Below are 20,655 nucleotides of genomic sequence, written 5' to 3'. Positions count from 1 at the left end.
TACTGCATAACCGTCTGCTCCTAAAACTTTCCTCCTTAAACCTTGACACCAACGTACTCTCCTGGATTAACTCTTTCCTCAGTTTGTATATGCAAACGGTTTTTCATCTCGTTTAGCTCCCGTAACATTTGCGCGCCACAGGCAATAGTCCTTGGTCCACTTCTCTTCCTCATCTGCATCAACGATTTTCCGGTTCGTGTAACTTCATCACTGTGCTTATTCGCAGACGACTGTATCGTTTATCGCACAATAGCATCCCGCCACGATTCCTTATCATTACAAAATGAACTTGACTCTGTTATTAGCTGGTGTAATATTTGGCAAAGTTGCCTCAATGTCAACAAATGTAAATGCGTGCGCTTCTCTTGTTCCTTCTTTGAAGCCTCCACTCCTCTTACTCTTAATAAAGTTACTCTAGACCAAACTAACGCATACAAATATCTCGGTGTTCTCCTAAATACAAATATTTTATTGGGATAGTCATATTCATTCAGTAGTGTGATCTGCCAACCGAAGTTTGTGTTACCCTCGTCGTAACTTCATATACGCCCGTTCTAACTTAAAGCGGCTCTTCACATTTATTTGTTTCCATCTAAATTAGAATACGCATCTTCAATCTGGCACCCTAACCGTTCTGCATTAACGAACGATATTGAGTCAGTTCAAAGCCGCGCTGCTCGGTTCATTGAATCTGATTATTCCCGTTTAGCCAGTGTTTCCCTAATAAAGTCAAATCGTTCTATCCCGTTACTTTCAACCCGGCAAAAACTTTTCCCTCTTTGACTTCTGCACAGTTATTTTGTTGTTTCTTTTCAACACTGCTAAATCAGTATCTTCTCTCTCCACCAACCGATTCTAAGGAAAAACTATATCATTGTAATAAAATAGCCCGGCCGCGATGTTTTTCCGCAGCACATCAAAACGCTTTTCTCCCCGGCGCAATTGTGGACTGGAATTACCTTGCTGAAGACATCGCTACAATCGAGTTACACCTTTGTTATGATGGCGAAGCTAAATTCTAATAACAATCGTTTACGTTTAATTTCCTCACAGCTTGAGCATCGCTTAAAAAGGTTCCACAAACTTTTTTTTTCAACTATACTTTATATAATACTTCCAATCTTGTAATATCCGCTTAATACATTGTCAAAAATATACGCCAAAAACTATTTTACTCAAGGATAAAACTCCACATAGTGCACGTTAATAATCACGATGGAAAATGCGTTGGCTTCTTTATAGTGCATATCTGCGGTCCGAATGTCTCAATACCTTCCTTATATTCGCGTTACGGGAAACCTTAATTGGCACAAACAAGAAAGATCATGTAAACAAAATGACAAAATACGCCTACCTCTTTGTGTGTTTATTTCTATTGCTTGGTGGCTTCTATTGTCCAAAGGCAACAGGAATATTTATCTTCGTCGCCTTGTCTACAGCAGGTCACTGGTGCGGTCCCCACATAAAATATCTTCTTTACCACAATATTCACGCTGTTAGAAGACAGTCCCATAAACGTCACACAGCAGCACTGTCGCTAGGAATTCTTGCTTCCCTCGGCACAAGCTACTATCGTAGGGTAGCCTAACCAGCCTATAGGATCGCTTCACGACACGATCGGTGTTGCAGTAGCTTTGAGCTCGCCTTCACGGATATAGAACGAAATAATGCGGAAGATGATCTGAATATAATTCATGTCCACGCAATGCATTAGGATGATGTTACAGAACGACACAATTCACAGTTGCACCATGCAAACTCCAAGGTCCCCAGGGTTATCGGGTCCTCATTGCCGATCATACACAAACTACGAGCAAGCTATGAGCTAGACTGCATCTGGAGTTTGCTCCCACGTAAGAGACGCAAGGTCCGTCGAGCCAGCCAGATCGGAGGCTCCATAGCCCTTGCGGCTGCGTGAGCTCAGGGATCTGCTGTAGAGGCGGAACACCCTGGAGTTGCAGGAATAGGCCAGGGCTACGAAGAAGCCTTGTATGGAGGCGACGAGGCAGAAGGCGAACCAGACTGCTCGGAGCCTAGCCAGCTGGGCGGCCAGACCACATACCCATGTCACTGTGAGCACAAGCAGAAGCTTGGCGTACAAGAACAGCTGCAAGTAGCGTCTTCGCCTCATTCGATCCCTTGTCTTTCGACTCATCTGCAAGCTTGCCGTGTAGCGCGTGAGAATGGCTGCTTTGACGAAGTACCGGACGTCTGATATTGCCAACAGGAAGGCCGGCAAGCAGAAGGTCCACAGATACGAGCCTCGGCCGAGGATCCAGCAGGTGACTCGTTCATCGGTGTCGCTGTCCAGCACGGTGCCCACGTGGATGACTGCCGCCAGCCACGTCAGGAGGAGGGGGAAACCCCAGGCAAAGGCAGCGGCTGTGACGAATGACTTGCGATCTTCGCTTGCGGCTGACGGCTGCAGATTGATGTTTTCTCGGAAGGTGGAGTACATGTCCCGAGCCATGACGGCCAACCAGCAGTGCACAGCCAGCCAGAAAAAGTGAAGGAGGAACCCCAGCGTTATGCAGAGCCTCTTGTCGCTGGGTCGCTCGACACCGATGACGCTGAGGAGGTGCGACAGAAAGAATGCTGCCAGAAGATTGAGCAATGACGTTCCACTGAGGGTGCGCAGGTCCGAGAACAGGCTGTACGTAATAAAGGTGAGCACCACGCCTACAATGGAGAGACTTGTGCCTATCACCGACAGCAAAGAGAGCAGTCCCGTCGACTGGGGTCCCGTGCCGCCGGTTACCCAGGTCCCGTTCTCTTGGCGCGGTACGTCGTCTCCGAAGGAGTGCAGACCGACAGCAAAGATGTCCGCCATGGCAATGCGCTCGGAGGACTGCTAGTGCATGGGGCTCTAACACAGTTTGCTCATGACCTCCACTCCGCGAAACGAGCTACAACGCTAGATGCTTTTCTTTTTCTTTTTTTCGTAAAGTTAACCAAAGTTAACCTAGAGAGCGGGATTATGATGGTTTCTGTCTTTTTGAAGTTTTCTTTTTTTTATAAAAGATCCGTAGTAAGCATTAAACGACAAAAGTATGTACATGTAACTAAATATACGTTAAATTATACCTTGGCTCCGTGCCTCTTCCCGTTCCATTGTGCTTCTCATCCTTGCTAACTGCGTTTAGCATCAAATCGACGTCATTTTTTAACTGCAGCGCAATAAGGACGCACTTTTTTTATCTAATTAGAAATGTTTTCTCCGAGACAGCAAGTTTTAGGTGAGTTTTTACATATTTACCGAGAAAGCGCAACCTTTTCTAGCCTCTCAAAACGCACTTACAATTTTCCAAGCTACTTCTTTGAAAAAAAACTCTCTTGCAATTGATCGCGCGACTTTCACAATTTAAATTTTGGAGTCGCTCGCAAGCTGCGTGGATGAGTCCGGAGAACACATGTCGCCAGTATCCTGCACGTGACACGAACTGCGATCACTCGTTTCCCGCACACACAACTTCGTCTAGAACAGCCCGGAGTTCCAGGCCAATGCACCGGGCGACGATTTAACCCCGCAACCAGGGAGAAATCAGAAACACCTCTAACTGCAGGACACCCGGAAGTTCACACTCGAGAAAGAGAGAACACGGGGTGGCGCAGCTTCCGAAGTCGCGCGCTCCTTTCCACACTTCGCAGCAGAGAAGCCACCCACGCCAGCGGACGATCGTCTCCCGATGAGAGGTGCTCACGAACGACGCCGACTTTTGCTCTGGTCTTTCCACGATCAGAGAGGAGGAAAAGGAAGGAAGTGGTCGATGCAAGGAGCACGTAGCGCCGCCCCGTAGCAACGACGGCAAACAGCTCGCAGTTCCTTCTGCGCAATCGACCTCCTTTCCATTGCGCGACAAACCGACGCGACCTTTGATGGAACGAAGTAATTGTACTGCGCCGTCTGCAATCTATTCACTGGACTTTGTTTGCCAACCAGCTCCATACCGACTGCAATCGGCAGACCAATGCGTAGTTCCGGTTTTCTTCTTTTTTTTTTTCGTATCTTTTTTTGGTCGGCTCTTCCAAACGTAAGAACATTATTGGTTTCCTGAAGAAAATAAACCTGGTTCGATTGCTGTGGGTTACGGAAGGGCAGATAAACGCACTACCAAAAGTTTTGTGGCGCACGAATTACTGTGATGCCTCAAGCTATCGACTCCCTCCGAACGCGGTGTATTACTCGGTTACCGCGGAGTGAATAGAGCACATGTCTAATTTCATCTCAAGTCGTGCGAGAAAAAATGATGGATCTCGAAAACTTGTGAAAAAAGTATATCTTGGTGGGAAATGTGTGACTAGAACAAAACTCTAAATTAGTACTACGGAACATTTTTTGTTCTTGAGTTTTGGGCTTCGAAAAGGCAAAAGGTTCGTTTTGCCAGTTTTGCAGTTTTTACGAGCGGCATTTTTTTGAAATCTGGAAACTTAGATTCTTTCTTTTTTTTTTTCTTTGTTTCACAAAAATTATAACTTTTTTTACTGCTTGAAGACTTCGTATAGAAGGGTTTAAGTTATCTAGAAGTGTGTGAGTGTTTTTTCTTATAAAATAAAAATGCTTGAATCTTGCACCTTTGACAATGATAGGTCATGTTTTAAATTTCAATTGAGCTACCTTTAAATGTACAAGTTTTTTAGGCATAAGAAACATATAAAATGAAAGCTTGTATCCAAGCCAATTTAAATATTATAATATTGTTTATTTAGGTATAGTTTATATGGAAGAAACAACAATGTTTACTAAAAAAAGAAATAATAAAAATGAAAATTCAAAGTTATACTTAAAAGAAAAATTTTTCAAGTTTTTTTTATATGAAGAGCTTTCTATGTGTTCTATTTATACAATAAAATTTCTTCGACATGCACGGTTTCGTCATATTAAGCAGTGCGTTTGAAAAGAAGTCGTACTTTTACTTCCATTCAAAGATGAATAGATATGGGCCGTTGCCAAATATTTTACTTAATTATTTTAATGCCCAATTAGGTAAATATTTATTTAATTATTTTACTTAATTGGGCATGCAGCGTGTTTATCGCTTTATCGCTTATATATTGTGGGAGGCCACCCTACCACAATATATATATATATATATATATATATGCTTGTAACGGGTGGCCCTAGTATTTATGATATACATCACGTACCGTTTAATAAAATTAGGCATGACTGGTATGTTATAATTTTTAAAAAAAGTTCATGCCAATGTCCGGTTCACTTCTAAAATCTTAAGATTCACAACTTTTCAAAAAAAACTTATTGAAACGTCTCTTTTTATTATTTAACACGCATAAAAATTAAGTTTTATAAACTTCTATGACAGGCAATGAAGGCGCGAGAGAAATTATTTTCAGAAACCTAGCGGGCCGAGTGCGAAATTTTGCTTCTTTCTTGCGGCCGCATTTTCAGGAATTCGAATCGAGATCGAACAGAGTCGCCACCGTGCGGCCGATTTCGGAAACACTACGAGTGTGGCATGGCCTTTGAGATCCAATACCACCGCGCATCGTTTGCTCTCGGCGCACGTTGATGCATAGATCCTCGCGACGATGAAGGCTTGCTTTCGGGTACGCTCCTCTATTTACGCTGTGAATACTTGTTTCTTCGAAGAAATTGTATCGTTGCACGAGCGTGAAAATACGTGAAGGCAAGGAATGCCAAGCAGAATACTTACATAATGTTGCTACTGTGGTCGGTGCTGCGATGCGGTCCTTCGTTTTAGTTTCAATGCCAGTGAATACTATCATGGAGTACATTGCCGACGGAAAGCGGAGCCTTGTAGAAGGCGAACTACTTGTGAATGCCCGGCACATTATTCAGTGGAGCGTTTTGGCTCCAACGACCACGTCGACGAGCATACACGTGCGGAGTTGCGTGCTGCAGTCGTTGGCTCTCAGCAAAAATACTTACACTCTGGATCTGAAACTCAAAAAAGGTGCCACGATTGATAAACTTTCGTGCACTACCCTTGCCGGGGGACTATTCTTTATAACTTCAACCGCCGGAAACGTCTTTGAGAGAATCGCACGATTCGTCCTCCTGATTGGTTAAACCTGCATTCGTAAAACCCTTTATTTCTTGCGATCCCTATTATTTAAAATTTGCCATGAGCCCTATTTACCGCATACTTCTGACCGAACTTCAAGAAAATTGATCAGGTGCGTGCGACGCACATCCAGACACTGAGCGAGTCACTTCCGCTGCAGTCGATGCCTCATTTACTGTGTCATAGTGTAGGTGGGCTCGTAGGAGTGACAATTCTGCAACGTTTCAACAGTCGGATTCTCACGCAGTAATAAGTTCGTGGATTTCGCATCCTCTCCAAAAACACCACAGCGGAAGAACCCAAACTTGGACGATCACACTGCCCAGCATGCGAACGAGTATCAACGCGCACGCTTTATCTCTACCTTGGGCCACTCGTGACAATTATGTGAACAGTTTTCATTTTTAACTTACCTCGGTTGTCATGCATCGTTTGTTTTGAAACCTTCGGCAGTGAAATGTTTAGAGCAAACCATTGCGTTAATCAAAAGCTCCTCTGCAGATCTCAATTTCGAGAGCCATTCTTCAGCGGGCCGGCCGCTGGATATCGGTTAAAACTGACCCCCACCTCGGTGCAATAGGTATTGCACCGAGGCACTGAACAGTATCGGATTATTTTCCGTTAAAATTTCTCTCACAGTGATACCGTACGAGAAAATAGACGTGATATCCTGCAGGTTCTTGCCGCGACCGCAGATTGCCTATGGTGCAGTCATCTTCCTATCCGTATATTGCCGATCCTGATAGCACGACAGTAACCCCCACCTGTAAGGTTCCGGAACCTTTTTATTTGTTGTCTTACTTCGTCTGGAGGCCCTGCGCGAACGATCTTGGGGGAGACGTGTGGGGTTCACTAGGGGATGTTTACGACCTGTGGGCGGGAGAACTTTGTTCGCGGGGCGGGGAACCCCCCCCCCCCCCCCCCCCCCCTTTGTGGTGCGAGTGTCCCGTTACTCGGGAACAGGCTGCGGCGCGGCAAGCTGGGTCGCCTTCCGCGCCCCGCTCGGCTGCCTGCAGCTGGGGAGGCTCCGCGGTTAGGTGTTTTTCTCTGGTAGTCGACCAGTGCCACCAGATGGGGTTGTGTTTGCTTGGAGAGTTGTTTGTCGCTTCCCATTGACAAGTGTCGGTCGCTCTCCTAGAAGTGTCTCGGGCGCTGTGCTTCATCTGTCGGCACCTGTCCCTCCAGCCGGGGTTCGGAGTGTCAGGGGTGATGTGTTGTGTCTGAGTACCAGACTCGTCTGTGCCTCCTACGCCAGGCGCCGTCTAGCCCTGTGCTCGGAGTGCCGAATGAGAACGGTGACCCCCACGGCAAAATGGGAAAGAGGGACCGGCTGTTCTCAAAAAGAGCACGGCCGAGACCAAGAAAGGGAGTCTTTGGTCCGGTACCGCTGGAGAGAAAGAAGCCGAGTAATGCGGATTCTTGGGCGAGTTGGTACTGAAACTTGGAGAACATAATTGCGCTTTAAGACAGGGACGAAGAGTAGGAACGAGACAACACAATGCGTTGTGTTGTCTCGTTCCTAATCTTCGTCCCTGTCGTGAAGCGCTATTATGTTCTACAAGGAGGGAGCTGCTCTCTTACGGCGGCCAAGTCCGGGGCTCGGGTTGTCAATGTTTGTATTCCTGTATCCCGAATGTTAAATTGTATTTTATTCAACTGTTACGTAAAAATGCCTGCGTAAACAGTTGTCTGGCCCCAACTGCTGCACCATCGCCACCGTCAGCGCAAGCCATCCTCCTCCACACCATCGAGGAGGAACCACCCTTTCAACCTATCACGGACCGTACTCTACCTTTAGTTTGATCTCCTGCCTAATACTGGCGAGGATCGTTTAAAACTTCTTGACTTTCTTTTTATTTGTGGCAATACAAATCATGCAGATGAACGGGGGAAATACATAACAATGCATAGCAATTTTAGTGTTATTCGATCACACTAACGTTTATGGTGATATAAAAATGGTGATCTTAAATGAGTTTAACATAACTCTTGAGGATTCGCTTCTTTTTTTTTTTTTTTTATCACAACCCTGAAAGACCCGTCTCTATTTTGAGTCTTCATCCACAAGTGGCAAGATTGAATATTTTTCACGAGACTCCAAAAACTCTATTCTTTCTTTACTGTGTCACGGTATTGGACAGGGCATGCTGCTTCACCTGTTGAGGAGTACAATCCAAGGCACTTTCGGGGCCACTACTCGAGAAAAATCATCAGCACTTCCAGTGATTTCCATTTCTGACGACCTGAGGTTGTGCAAGGGCGCTTAGTGCTTGAAGATTCTCCCCACGTCATTACACGCACATTTGTTGTGTCTCGTAGCTAACAAAATTAATTTAGTCACCCCTTCCCTTCGCGATCTTGCGCAGTTGAAACGTACTCTGTAAATTACTAGCCTCCCTGTCGGAGATGTGGACAAGTTTTATAAATATCGGAATGTTTTCTTCCAGCCACTCTTCAACTGTCTGCAGAGCGAACAGTCCGTGTGCTGTACGGTGCACGATGTTTTCGTTGACAACTCCGAAGCTGCAGATTTTGCTCTCCGTTGGAGCGCGACGCTGGTGAAGATGCAAGCACGTAGCCAGGATTTTGATTTGGGGGATGCCCGCCCATGACAAAATGCTGTGTGAGGGGCCGGGGGGAGAGGAGGCTCCAGCAAATTAGAAGATTGGGGTGGGAGCGCGGTCCCTACTCGCGTTTCGCAGCAGCCTTCCACGTTCGCTTGCGTATAACATCGAAGGGAGCGGATGATTCTTAAATTACGCCGTTTAAGCGCTCAAAATTGTAGAGCCCTCCAGAGAATTAACATTCCTGGCTTCGAGTTTGTTTTAACGGTACACCGCTTCTACATTTGGCATTTGTTGTTTCGAGCGGGAATGGCTTCCGACAAGGCATGACTATCACATGATCATACATATCTCATAAAAGAGGCTGTTTTAAATTCTAATTAAGTATACCTTTGGTTCGTCATCGAGCTTCAAGCATTGTCTGGCACCCCGAGAATCGCGTCCGGCTCGTTAGGGCTACGAAGCTTCTTGGGGTAGCGCGTCTATAGAGCCAGCCATCTACGTGCAGACTCGCCCAATCTATAGTGCACGGACGTTGTGCACAGAGACACACAAACACGGAGGCACCATATACTGAACGGCGAAAATAGCACACCACAAACGGCAAATTAAGATCGCACAAATAGTCTCACGCACAGGCTCCGATCAGCCCGACACGCCGATTCCCGATCCCGTGCAATGGGCAGCGCTCAATCAGCTCAATTCTTGAGCTATCGATTTACATTGTCAAGCAGGTGCCACTCAAATATATGCACTTGGTCTGTCTTGGGGTTGCCCACAAACTCCTTGTAATGTAGTTTCAAGGGCCCTGACCAAAAAGATTGGGAAGCCACGTGAGAGATGAAGTGTCAGCAAAGAATGTTAAACTGACACGCTATCTTTTTTCAGACATCAACCGATGACCCAGATCCTGTCAGACCCTTACCGCTGGAAGGCCACAGAAATCACATTCTTCTCGCTATATGTTAGACAAGTCGCTCTCCTCTCCGGCTTAACGAACTGAGTCTATTAAACCTTCATCATCCACCCCCAACTCAAGTGACATTGACTACGCTGAGCAGCTCTTGCACTATTTCATCAAAATATCCATAATGATCTATAGAGTCGAAAATGCCTCGCACAACGTATATGGCTTGTAAGAAATGGCAGATTATGTTTGTTCAATTGGTCACTTGGACGCATGGAGCGCGTTCCTTTTCGAGAACTACATGTCGTCATTGAAAAAGCTACTCCACTCGAGCTGCCGTAAAATCGAATTTGTGAGCAGAAAAGTGAGCCCTCTAGCCACGGTTCTATCGTTGACAATGTTTAGTTTTTTTGTGGAACACAAGGGTTAGGAAATTCAATATTCCTTTCAGCTCTAGGTTTCTGAGAGCTCTCAACATAGCATTCTAATATACCGGGTGTACACTAATGCTTCGATCGCACTTTGAACGGTCCTTAAATATCGAGATTTTTAAAATATCGCGCTGGGATTTTATACCGACGAGCCCGAAGATGCTACATTCTTTATTTGAGAGTATAAATACTTAAAACCTTCGGAGTAAAAAAAAAATAAAATCAAAACTTGTTTTGTTTATAAAACAATTATAGCAAAGCCTTTTTACTTAGGATCATCGAAAAATCGTTCTTTGCTTTTCTGGAGTTTATTACAACTAAAAAATCCGAGAAATAAAAAAAAAATACAATTGGTTTACCTAATCTTCACGAACAGCCCCGCTCATGGGTCGGCAAATCGCGGGCCGCGGGCCGGGTGCAGCCAGCAAGACAAGATAATGCGGCCCCCAGACGGTAACAGTAACAACCCTCCCCTCCCATTCCTCTAGCTCACGCAAATACACACACACGTACTCCAGAACCACTGTCGCAAAAAATATAATTGGTTGCAAACGTGGTGTTACTGGATATATTTATTTTCAGAAGGCGCGCCTTGGGGGGCTTAGTCCATTATTCACGTTCGTTGTATTTTCTCTCGAAACTCTTTGTGCATCAAGTGATGCATTGGCAATCAATAATTAAGGCGCGTCGTATCTAGCATAAATTTCGTCCGGTGTCACAAATTGTACCATCGTTCATTTCAACAATTTTGGCGCACAAAGAGGCTTTTTTATGGGGATGCTTACTACCATACAAAACGATTACTCGTTCTGCTGTTTCTTTTTTGGCTTCCTAAAGACGCTGTCGCAGAGCCTTTCTGATCCTGACTGGGCGCGCGACTTGGCATTGTTGGCTAATATCTCACATTTCCCAAATGACCGGAACCTAAGATTATGAAGGAAAGAGAAACTCGTGGCGATATCCTCTTAGACGTGAACATTTTAGAGCTTAAGCTTGAGGTCTCCAAACACCAGGAATCTGCATCAACAAATCATCTATATCATATTTTTTTTTTGTGAAGAATTTTGTAGAAGGAACAAGGACACGCGATCTGTTTAGTGTCGGAGTGAGATTCCCTGATTTTGCAAAATACTCAAACAATAACCACGTATTTTTTTTCCGAAGCTTCCGATAAAAATTCCCTGATCATCTGATCACCAAACAAACAATAAGTTGTGGGATGTATTTCCAGCGAACGACTTCGCTAAGTTTTACTCTGACGTTCCTGAATCAAAGTTTTTAAATCTACAAAAACTCGCAACAGCTTTGACTGCAGTGTCCTTATAATTTCTGCATTGTCGAACGTCTTTCTTTAAGATGGAGAAAGCAAATTCAGTTCGCGAATGACCAATGAGTACCTCCAAAACGTTTTACGGCTCCCAGTTAGTAGCTTTAATGCAAATGTTTGTAACTTCGCGAGCAATATTCAATACCAGAAATTATACTGAGGGGGGGGGGGGGGGGGGGGCGCTTGAGTAATCTTAAGTTACGTGTGCCTAAATCGAGGACACATCTCTGCACGCCACTTAAACTTTAGACAATTTTTTTTTTTTCATTCTGTTTTCTCCGGTTTTTTATCCGGGCCGCTTCATCCCCAATTTGCGGTGATTCGGCCCGCTGCAGCGAAAGGTTTCAGGCCCCAAGCCTGGCTTGCCAAAACCGTGACGGTTCCTATATGAGGCCTGGTGCGGGTTCACGCCTGAGATATCAAAATTTCGCCCTTACGCTCCTGGTCAAGAGGGATGGTCGTATCCGCCATGCATAAATGTATTTTCAATCAATATTAGAGTTTTCCCTAGCGGAGCGAGGGGTGTTCGAGCGCAGTGCGGACTGTTTCGAAGCATAATATAAACGCTCGCGAATTTATTTTGTGGCTTGTCAGAGCCGCCTGCTCAAGTCCGCCTTAGTTCAGGTATGTTTCCAGCGATCGAAATAAAGCAAATAATGTAATCCACTTAGAAAAAAAGCAAGCCGACAACGTTGCAGGAGCATGTGTTCACAAAACATCGCAGTGCCGCGAAGTTGTGCTTACACGCATGCATAATTTAGCATTCACTGATGTTTTTACTTTCCTCCCAGGTTTGCGAGCATCTTTCGGCCGATGCTGGTCGTCTCCACGGCACCGTTCATGGTTTCTACCAGAGTCGGGAGGCCCCAAATGGGGACGAACGTAAACGCTCTAACTGTATACTTGTTTGTAGAGCCCCGTGTCGTAGGTGTTTCGACTTTTACATGTGTGCTTTTGAGATCTCCACACTGGAGGTTGGTTTTGCCCTTTGAATAACTTATATTGTGATCGTGGCTTCGAATGTGTTTTGTTTTGTTTATACAGCCGCCCTTGTGAATATCGTTCAGAAGGTGTTTTGTCCCGTGTATGCTGTTATCGAAATTACCATATTTGCTTTGGTATTTGAGCCTTTTCATTGGGGCTAAAGTTCTATTCCCGCTTAGAAGTTTTAAGTTTGTGGTCCTTTTATTTTTTTTAAAATCGGAGTTGTCTGTTTGTCAAGTTTCAACACGTGTTCCTTAATTAGTACACAAAGCAAGGACACGTTACATTTTATTAATGAAGCTGCTCAACTAAAACCTTGAATCAAGGGCGGGACGTCAAGTTAAGCGTCGCTTAGCATGAGGTGACTATACATATTGTCTGGCTTTTTAGACCACATTATCCGAGATATGAAAAGCCATTGGACATAACCGTTTCAGACGTGCGTCGGCCACTACCGCTGTTTGTTGTGTAGTGAAGGGGAAGATCTTTGCACATGGCGCACCTCTTTTGCCATGTTTCTCATGGTCGCCACTGCACAGTGCACTCTCACTGCTCTTATAGGAAGCCCTCAAAAATTTTTTCGAGAGGCATTGTAGGAGCATTATCTTATTAAACCTAATCATACAAAATAATTCCTGACTAATTAGTATATGTAGTATCTACGAAACAAATACGCCGGTAGGAACCATATTTTAATGTCATTTATATGAGGAACGGTGTGACATAAAGTAAGCATTTTTCTTCAATGGAGAATGCACAGTCCAATGGACCTTTCCCGAGAAGCGTTCTGCGCACGCGCGAGCGGCCGCTGCCAAGCGGCGGAAGTCGGCACGGGAATTTGAGGAAATTCGGAAGGAGGCTGTGGATCAGCGAGTAGAACACGTAATTGCAGCATATATATAATTGTGTTACACACAAAAAAGAACTGGACGGGAAGAAAAACACGACGTTTGGGTGCACGCCACAAATGACCCTCTTTTAAAGTCGCGTTGGTTGCGCGACCAGTGAACAACTCCGTGGAGAAAAAGTACCTAGAATGGTGGCTGTACCTCTCTAATCGCCGTAGTGGTCAGCTGTGCAACCTGTGTTTCATCGGAATCATTAGTTCTTCACGCCTTCACCGCCTCTTCCTATAGAGTACGGTCAATCCCACCTCCCGCGGCCGTGCCCACGGTCACCCAACTTTTGAGAAACTGCCAGATTGAGCCAAAGTTTCCTCTTTTGTGAATGGCCGTCCCTCAATGGGGCGGGGCGCCGGTGTCCCACGTCTCCCATCGGCGCCGGGGACGTAAAACACCGTCGTTCGGCTCATTTCGGCACTAGCGGCCCGATTTCGGTCCGAAACCGCTCCCAAAACCCTCTCCCCCTGCGGGAATGCCGCCTGGCTATATCGCCGGGACGGGGTAAAAAATGGCAGTGTATATGAGTATGAGGCCTTATGCTTCTAAAGGCCTCATGCCACACTCGTCCGCCGCCGTCGCCATCGTTGTTCGCCGCACGCTGTTATAGCGAGTTCGTTTCACGGCACTCGTGTCCACGCGTGCACACTTTCAGCGTGGAGCGGTTTCGCTTCAGCGGCGGCACCCCACGCTTGCATGCGCTCACTGCACAAACAAAATCGAGCGTGCACCAAAATGCAGTCCCGTCATGCATCACTCCGGCGAAGAGCGGGAGCAGACGACGAGGGTTCGTCTGCTACAATGCGTCGTTTGTACAGCAGAACCGAAAGTAAAAAAGTAGATTTTCTGATAGAAATCGTGTCCCGAGGGCAACGGAATCAAACGTGAGCTTTAATTGTGATCGTCTGCTATTTCATCACGGAAGCAATTGAAACGCGTGCTTGATTTGCAAGTTTTTAGTCGCTCTATTGCTGTTCAGGCGCTGAAATATACCAGTGTGCAAAGAAATGCTCAGAACAAACGCACCTGCGGCCCTCGAGATCTTTAACGACGTCCGTGTGCGAGTGAAAATTTTAACATTTCTCGACAAAGCTATCAAAGCTATGCCCAATAAGCATCCGAGAAAGCTAAACATAGTGACTTTACCCGAGGCTTGGGTAACATCATCATGTTTAACATTTACCTACGTCAGCCATCTTGCCCCGTCGTATTTTGTTTGAGAAAGCTCTCGTTCTTGACGCCCTCACCAAGGCTAAAATCTGCTCGACCTGTAACGACGATCGAAATCGAATGTCGCACCAAACGTTTTGCTAGATATTCCAAAGGACTAATTTTAAGCCGTAGCCGTTCAGTTGTTCACTCATAATACCATGCTCAAACGGATCAAGCTTTTGCGCGGACAACATCATCAGTTTTCCCCAGTATAGACGGTTATAAGAATTGAAAGATCGCAATCAGCTGCTTTGTAGTACGCTGGTTGTGGAAATTTACACCGTCTGTAAATATCTCTACGACAGCCGAGTTGCTTGAAGTCCTCGCATATATAAACTACGAGTTGCAGCGACCAACATTTATATATAAACGTTGGCAGCGAATGCACTCTCGCATTCCCACCCATCACGTCGAACAGAAGAGCGCTAGTTTCGGTTTGACGTCGGTACTCTTTCTACAACATAGATGGCGACAGCATCGGTCTTATGCACTCAGTGTATTTGGCCAGTTTGTTTAAGACGAGTTCTGCGTGCGACACTCCGCAAGTGTGATGCATTCTGGGTGAGAACTCGAACGGTGCCAGTAGGTGTGAAACAAACTCGCTATTAGAGAGTTTTTGCAGATCTTTTTTCGCCCCGATAACGATACCTCCTCTCCCCTCCGGCGGCCTTGGGCATGCATCGTATCGTTATCGAGTATCGTTATCGGGGCGAAAAAACGATCTGCTAAAACTTTCTTTTACCTTGTTTTTCGCGGGTTCCCCCTGGTTCTCCCTACGAAGCTCATCACGAGGTGTGGAAGTCCCTAGGTGCGTAACTTCGGACTGCTCGCTTGGCTCGCGTGCCGTCGCCCACGCGCCGCAGCTCAGATAGCGAAGAAACTGATAGCGTAGCTCCCATTATCGATTGGTAGCGCAGGTCACTTCCTCGATTTTAGTTCGTGCAGCCATCGCCTGGTGCCGTCGGTATGTGAAAAAAGTCCATTTGCTGTCTAGGCAAGGTTGTCACCATACTTTCTTTGTCAGATGGCCTATAAATGGCATTGTTTCCTTCCACTTTTCTTACTCATTTCCCAGTAACCGTTATTTTAATTTAATTATTGTGCCGTACAGCTTTCTGAAATATTTTATGTGCTTGATGTGTATAATATGCGTACAGGGTAAGGAATATTTCTTTGAATCACTGAAAATGTTAATGTCCACCGATAAAACTATTCAGCGTTCAGGTTTTTCTTCATAAAGGTCTTTAATATGGTATAATAAAAATGTGGGTAATGGGTTCCCATGATGTTTTCTAGTGGGGGTGCCCCATCAGGCATTTGTATTGTAATTTTAATTGGTGTAAGTACTGTAGCTTCGAGCAAATCGCAAACACCCCTTTAACAGACTTCCTGCAAGTGAATTGAATCTTCCTTCATTCTTTTTTTGTTTTCATATTATGACTCTTTGTTTATTTTTACAAAAACGGCCATATAGTAAAGCCATATTAAAGATAACATATTTCATATTATTTTTTGTATCGTTTTTAGGGTTGACTCAATTGTTAAAGGGATGCTGCAACAAACTTCTAGTACCCATTATATTCCATAAATTCCAACCACGTTCTGGCCTCACCACGAAGACACCAACTGTTTGCTCGAAAAGTCACCAAAACATCATTTAAGCAGAATAAATTGAATGTCGTTACGTCACTCTGACCTTCAAAACAGTGCTGCTCCGCGGAAATGCGGCGGCAAGCAGCATGCGCACCAGCCCTCTCGAACCGGATTTTCTGTCCTCCTCCATGGGATATTACCTCCTGCGGGGAGCGGGGAGGGGCAACTAAAACGACCAGGTTGTAACGCGTTGACGACACCAAGTGGCGGAGATCAAAACCACGCCAACTCCTAAGCAACTTTGCCCGTGATGGCCCAACTGACGTCACGTCTCCCGTGGTGCATCACCCTCTTCAGTGGCTCATCTTCGTGCGCTTGCTGGAATCGGCCCTTTGCAACGAAAAAGATAGTTATCCGTTCAAAATACAACCATGTGATTGTCATTATCAAATAGGGCTGATCGTGTTAAACTTATTTCTTAACGTAAGAGGTCCAGTCGCCGGCCATATGAGCTCCCCGGCCGAACGCCGACCCGATCAACGAAAATCCCGCACGCGGCGCGTCGAGCGTTGCCGTGTTTTGGGAGCCGGGTTTTTGGGACCAAACCATTCCGTTATCAAAGGGATTCCAGCCTTTAGAAGCGTGAATCACAAAAGCATGACCGATTAGAATTGCCGTCTTCGGGTGTTGGCCCCAAGTGTTCGCAGATGACTGCTGATAAACTGGAGCTTGCTTTAGGCGTAGATAAAGCAGCAGTGTTCGATCGATGCTTATTATATATGTAAAAACCCCATGTTTGATATAATATTAGGCATAACAACAACGATCCCTCGGCAAGCGAGAAGTGGCCGATCAGGAAGCCATCTGCAAAGTCATCATGTAGAAGATTACCCTTGGCAAAGCAACACGCTACTGAGCGCAGATTAATAGAGTCTCCTCAATAAAACGCGTTCATGAAGAGCGCCTGAATCTTTATTCTGCTTCGACACAAATCTTTCTTTTTCTCATTTATAGCATATCCTTATAGATTAAATATATTATTTCAAAATCACTTGTCATTGACTTGCCTAGATTTAAGAAAGATTGTGAGAAAGGGGACTTGTGCTTAAAATTACTTTTTGGGAAGAAAATATTTAAAATGACAAACCGGTTTCGCAAACAAGAAAGTAGCATATAACACGTCAGAGATTTTATGCAGTGAAGAATTTCGATAAACCGTCAGCGTTTATCGACAACCGGAAGCGGGATTGTAATCGGTTGTGCTTCAGATTCACGTTCCAAAACGCGGAATACTATTGAACTTTCTGCGTCCATCCCTTTGACAACGAAATGGTTTAGTCCCGATAGCCCGGCTCCCACAACGCGGCAACGCTCGACGCGCCGCATGCGGGATTTTCGCTGCTCCGGTCGGCGTTCGGCCGGGGGAGCTCATATGGCCGGCGACTGTACATTATAAGTCTAATATAGTGATCATTGTTGCATAATACAACAATGCCGTTATTGCATGACGGGCAGGCGTGACCGGCGCGTGAACTCTGAGGTGCGCGGCAACCAACCGAGGTCGTTGAAGAACGCCAGCCTCCATTAATAAAGTACGTTGCTGCTATGACTCTGCTTGCATAAGCTATAACAATATATTGATGTAACAGAGTGATCATTGTTGTATTATGTAACAATGATCACTATATTTCCATAAGTTTCGATTCATTTCTCATTGTTTGGTAATGGCTCGTCCACATTGAGCTTCAGGCTATTAAGATGCGTGTGTTTTGTATTAGCCGGGAATTGATTTTTTTTTTTATCCGGTGTATGCTTCGCATTCTCATTATGCTCTTATGACTGGTAATGATATGGATGTCTTATTTATTACTGCACTTAGTTCCCGTGCCCGAGTCGGTGTGAAAGCGAATTAATCATTCAGCATGTTCCCCTTGGAAAATTGTGTTAACTCAGTATCGCTGAAACTCTATTACCATTTGTACAATATGCCAAACTCCTTCGTATTCCTTTATTTTTGTGGGAACCTGATTTTTTTTTATAAAGCATAAAGCGCATCTGAAGTAAATCCTGTATAAATAAATGTGGTCCAATAAACAGTTTTCGAACCCCTTACTGTTGCTGAACCCAAAATGCTCCACCAGACAGGTGAAAGCGTGGCTATTGTGTGACTTTAATGTTTCACAATAGAAAAAAAAAAGGAATACACTTTTTAGAGCGCAGCTCCTAGGCGCCTGTTCCCGTGTCGCGTGGCGTCGCCGTCGCCATCGCTGTCGGTGTCGACTTCGGTGTAAGCGCGCGGCTTGCTTTATGGGACGTCACAGACCTACCTATACACCAATTCAATTTCCCGCTAAATTTAGTGAGGAAACTGAATTGGTGTGTAGGTGTGTGACGTCTCATAACGCAACACTGTGGATTCAGTTTCCTCGCTAACTTTAGCGATAAAACTGACGTCAAATGACCTCTACACCAATTCAGTTTTCCCGCTAAATTTAGAGAGGAATCGAATTGGTGTTGAGGTCACGTGGCGTCAATTTTCCAGCTAAATTTAGCTGGCAAATTGTGGGAGGAGGGAAGGTTATGGAGAGGAGGAGGAGGAGATAAGGAGGAGGTGAGAGGGAGGAGGGAGGGGTCCTAAGTACCCTACCCTCCTCCTCCTCTCTCGTACCCTCCCCTGCTCCTACGTACCCCCCCCCCTCCTCCTGCGTACCCTCTTGTCACGGTATATCGCAAAATCAAAATGCCTCAGGAACTGCGCCCTAAGTTCACGTTACAAGGATTTGAAAACGTCTTTCAATTTTTCTTTTTTTTTCTGAAGTAAGTTAAAATTTTGTACGGCACGTTTTGCACGGTTTCTATCGTAGAAATGAAAATAAAACTGCGTCCACACTAAAAAAGAGGTAGCCCAAGAGCCTTCAAGCCTATCAAGGCGAGAAGGAAAGGGAGGGGGCCAAAGGAGGAGAATGGTACCGAAGCATAAACGCCCAAACCGAAACCAAAACTACCTTGACCGGGACCGGAGCCAACTTATGCTTCCTAACTCCCGCTAGGAGTGCTAGCTGTCAAGTGGTCTAACTGGGCCGCTTGGGGATATGATGGTATCCTCTCTTTACCATGTGCATATTACTCTATGGCGCAGTGGGCGATAGCTGGGCTTGGGCTTCCGTGGGCCGGCGGCGGGGCGCCCCTTGGCGGCGTGTACGGGTGGGCGAACGAGGTAGAGGGGATAGAGCGATAAACTGGGGTTCCGGTCTGCACGCGAAAGTTACCCACCACAGGCCGCTGCCATTGTACGCAAATGTCACGTCTCGCCACGTGACCTCACAAAATCAGTGACGTCAAAGAAAAGATGGCAGCGTCCAGAGCCTGCAGGGGCCGTGGGAGACGTGGCTACGAGCAGAGGAACGGGAATCGCGGCATAGGACCGGTTTAAAGCCATTTCTGCGTTTTGCGTGCTCTCTCACGTACGTATAACACGGCTAATCCACGGCCCGCGTCTTTTCGTCGGTTTTTCGCTCATAGTCGGCGTGATTATCGCGAAAGAGTAATGCGGAATGAGCCCTACGTTGGTAGGTCATCGCTAAGCGTTGTTTTAATGTCAATTGAATATCAGAGGTCTGCTGTGTGTGTCACGCGTGGAAGAACAATTTCGGAACGACAGCGAGCAACTCAAGTTCACAGGAGAGACCCTGTCAGGATCTCAGTACTTTATTGTAGTCGGCAAATCACCATGCACCGTCAAATCACCCTGCCGTCGCAGTCTTCCACCGGAATGAGCTTTGGGCTTCACGACGCGTGCCTTGCAGCAAGTTTGGTGCGAGGTTGCTGCCTGCCCGTGTCTTATAGGTGCAAACTTTTCTTCTTCAGCTGCCCCAAAGCTCAATGTTCCCCGGAATGGGCGCGATGGTGCCGTGCAAAGTGTCTCGACTGCCGTTGTGTCCGCCTCGGCCAGTCGCCAAATCGACATGTCTTCCACCGGAACGAAACAGCTTCTTTTGACTTCACGACGCGTGCCTTGTAGCGAGGTTGGTGCGAGGTTTTTGTCTGCCCGTTTCCTATTGACGAAGTCTCTTTAGGGCTGATCGTTGGCCGAGTGTTTTTGTGCACCACAGCTTGGAGTATGTGGTACCAAAGCTCACACAACAGAACACAAATGTCTTGTGTTCAGTCCTAACCGCCGCTCATTTTTATGTGAATGAGCATTACACCGGCGTCCAGTCGTATATCACTGCTGCGTGATGCTTGTTAAGGACCCTCAGACTAGCAGTGGTGCTGCGTTGGTTAAATCTATCATCTAAGAAAAGATGCTGACGTCCATTGTGGCTAAGTAACATCCCTCTGTCTACACATACACAACACAACTTTTGTCCCCTTCCATCGGTGGAATCATTGTAGCAACCAGCCAGCCTCCGTCGCACACTGGCTCCTTTTGCCCATGCGCTTTCATTGAGGTTTTACAGTGTCTGGTCAGTCAAGCTATGAAGGCTTCTTGGTCTCTCTGAACTTCGTAGCTTGCAAAGATTCAGAGGCGGTAAAATTGTTTCAGTTCTTGTTTTTTTTTTTTTTTCTGAAATCATGTCTTTTTTGGTGTGTACCACTCCCACTACGCCTTTATGTATGCGATCTACTAAAGAGGGAAAGTCCGGAGTGCTTGTTCCTTGGTACTGTAATGCAGCCATGGCCTTGCTACTGCC

General features: G+C 45.8%; 1 protein-coding gene across 1 annotated transcript; it reads right to left on the bottom strand.

Moving 5' to 3' along the window:
- Positions 1-1,667: 1,667 nt before the first annotated feature.
- LOC8025657 (adhesion G protein-coupled receptor E3) lies at positions 1,668-2,830 on the bottom strand. The gene has a single exon (XM_002409785.5). It carries the CDS (start codon positions 2,828-2,830, stop codon positions 1,826-1,828), a length of 1,005 nt encoding a protein of 334 aa, XP_002409829.1. The 3' UTR covers positions 1,668-1,825.
- Between the last annotated feature and the right edge of the window lie 17,825 nt (positions 2,831-20,655).

Source organism: Ixodes scapularis, unplaced genomic scaffold (assembly GCF_016920785.2).
Source record: "Ixodes scapularis isolate PalLabHiFi unplaced genomic scaffold, ASM1692078v2 PGA_scaffold1__304_contigs__length_218370807, whole genome shotgun sequence".
NCBI classification, from domain to species: domain Eukaryota; kingdom Metazoa; phylum Arthropoda; class Arachnida; order Ixodida; family Ixodidae; genus Ixodes; species Ixodes scapularis.
This window is presented reverse-complemented; position numbering and strand designations above follow the sequence as displayed.

What these genes read in the sequence shown, in the direction of transcription:
- LOC8025657 (XM_002409785.5), bottom strand. Translation starts at nt 2,830, where the DNA reads ATGGCGGACATCTTTGCTGTCGGTCTGCACTCCTTCGGAGACGACGTA.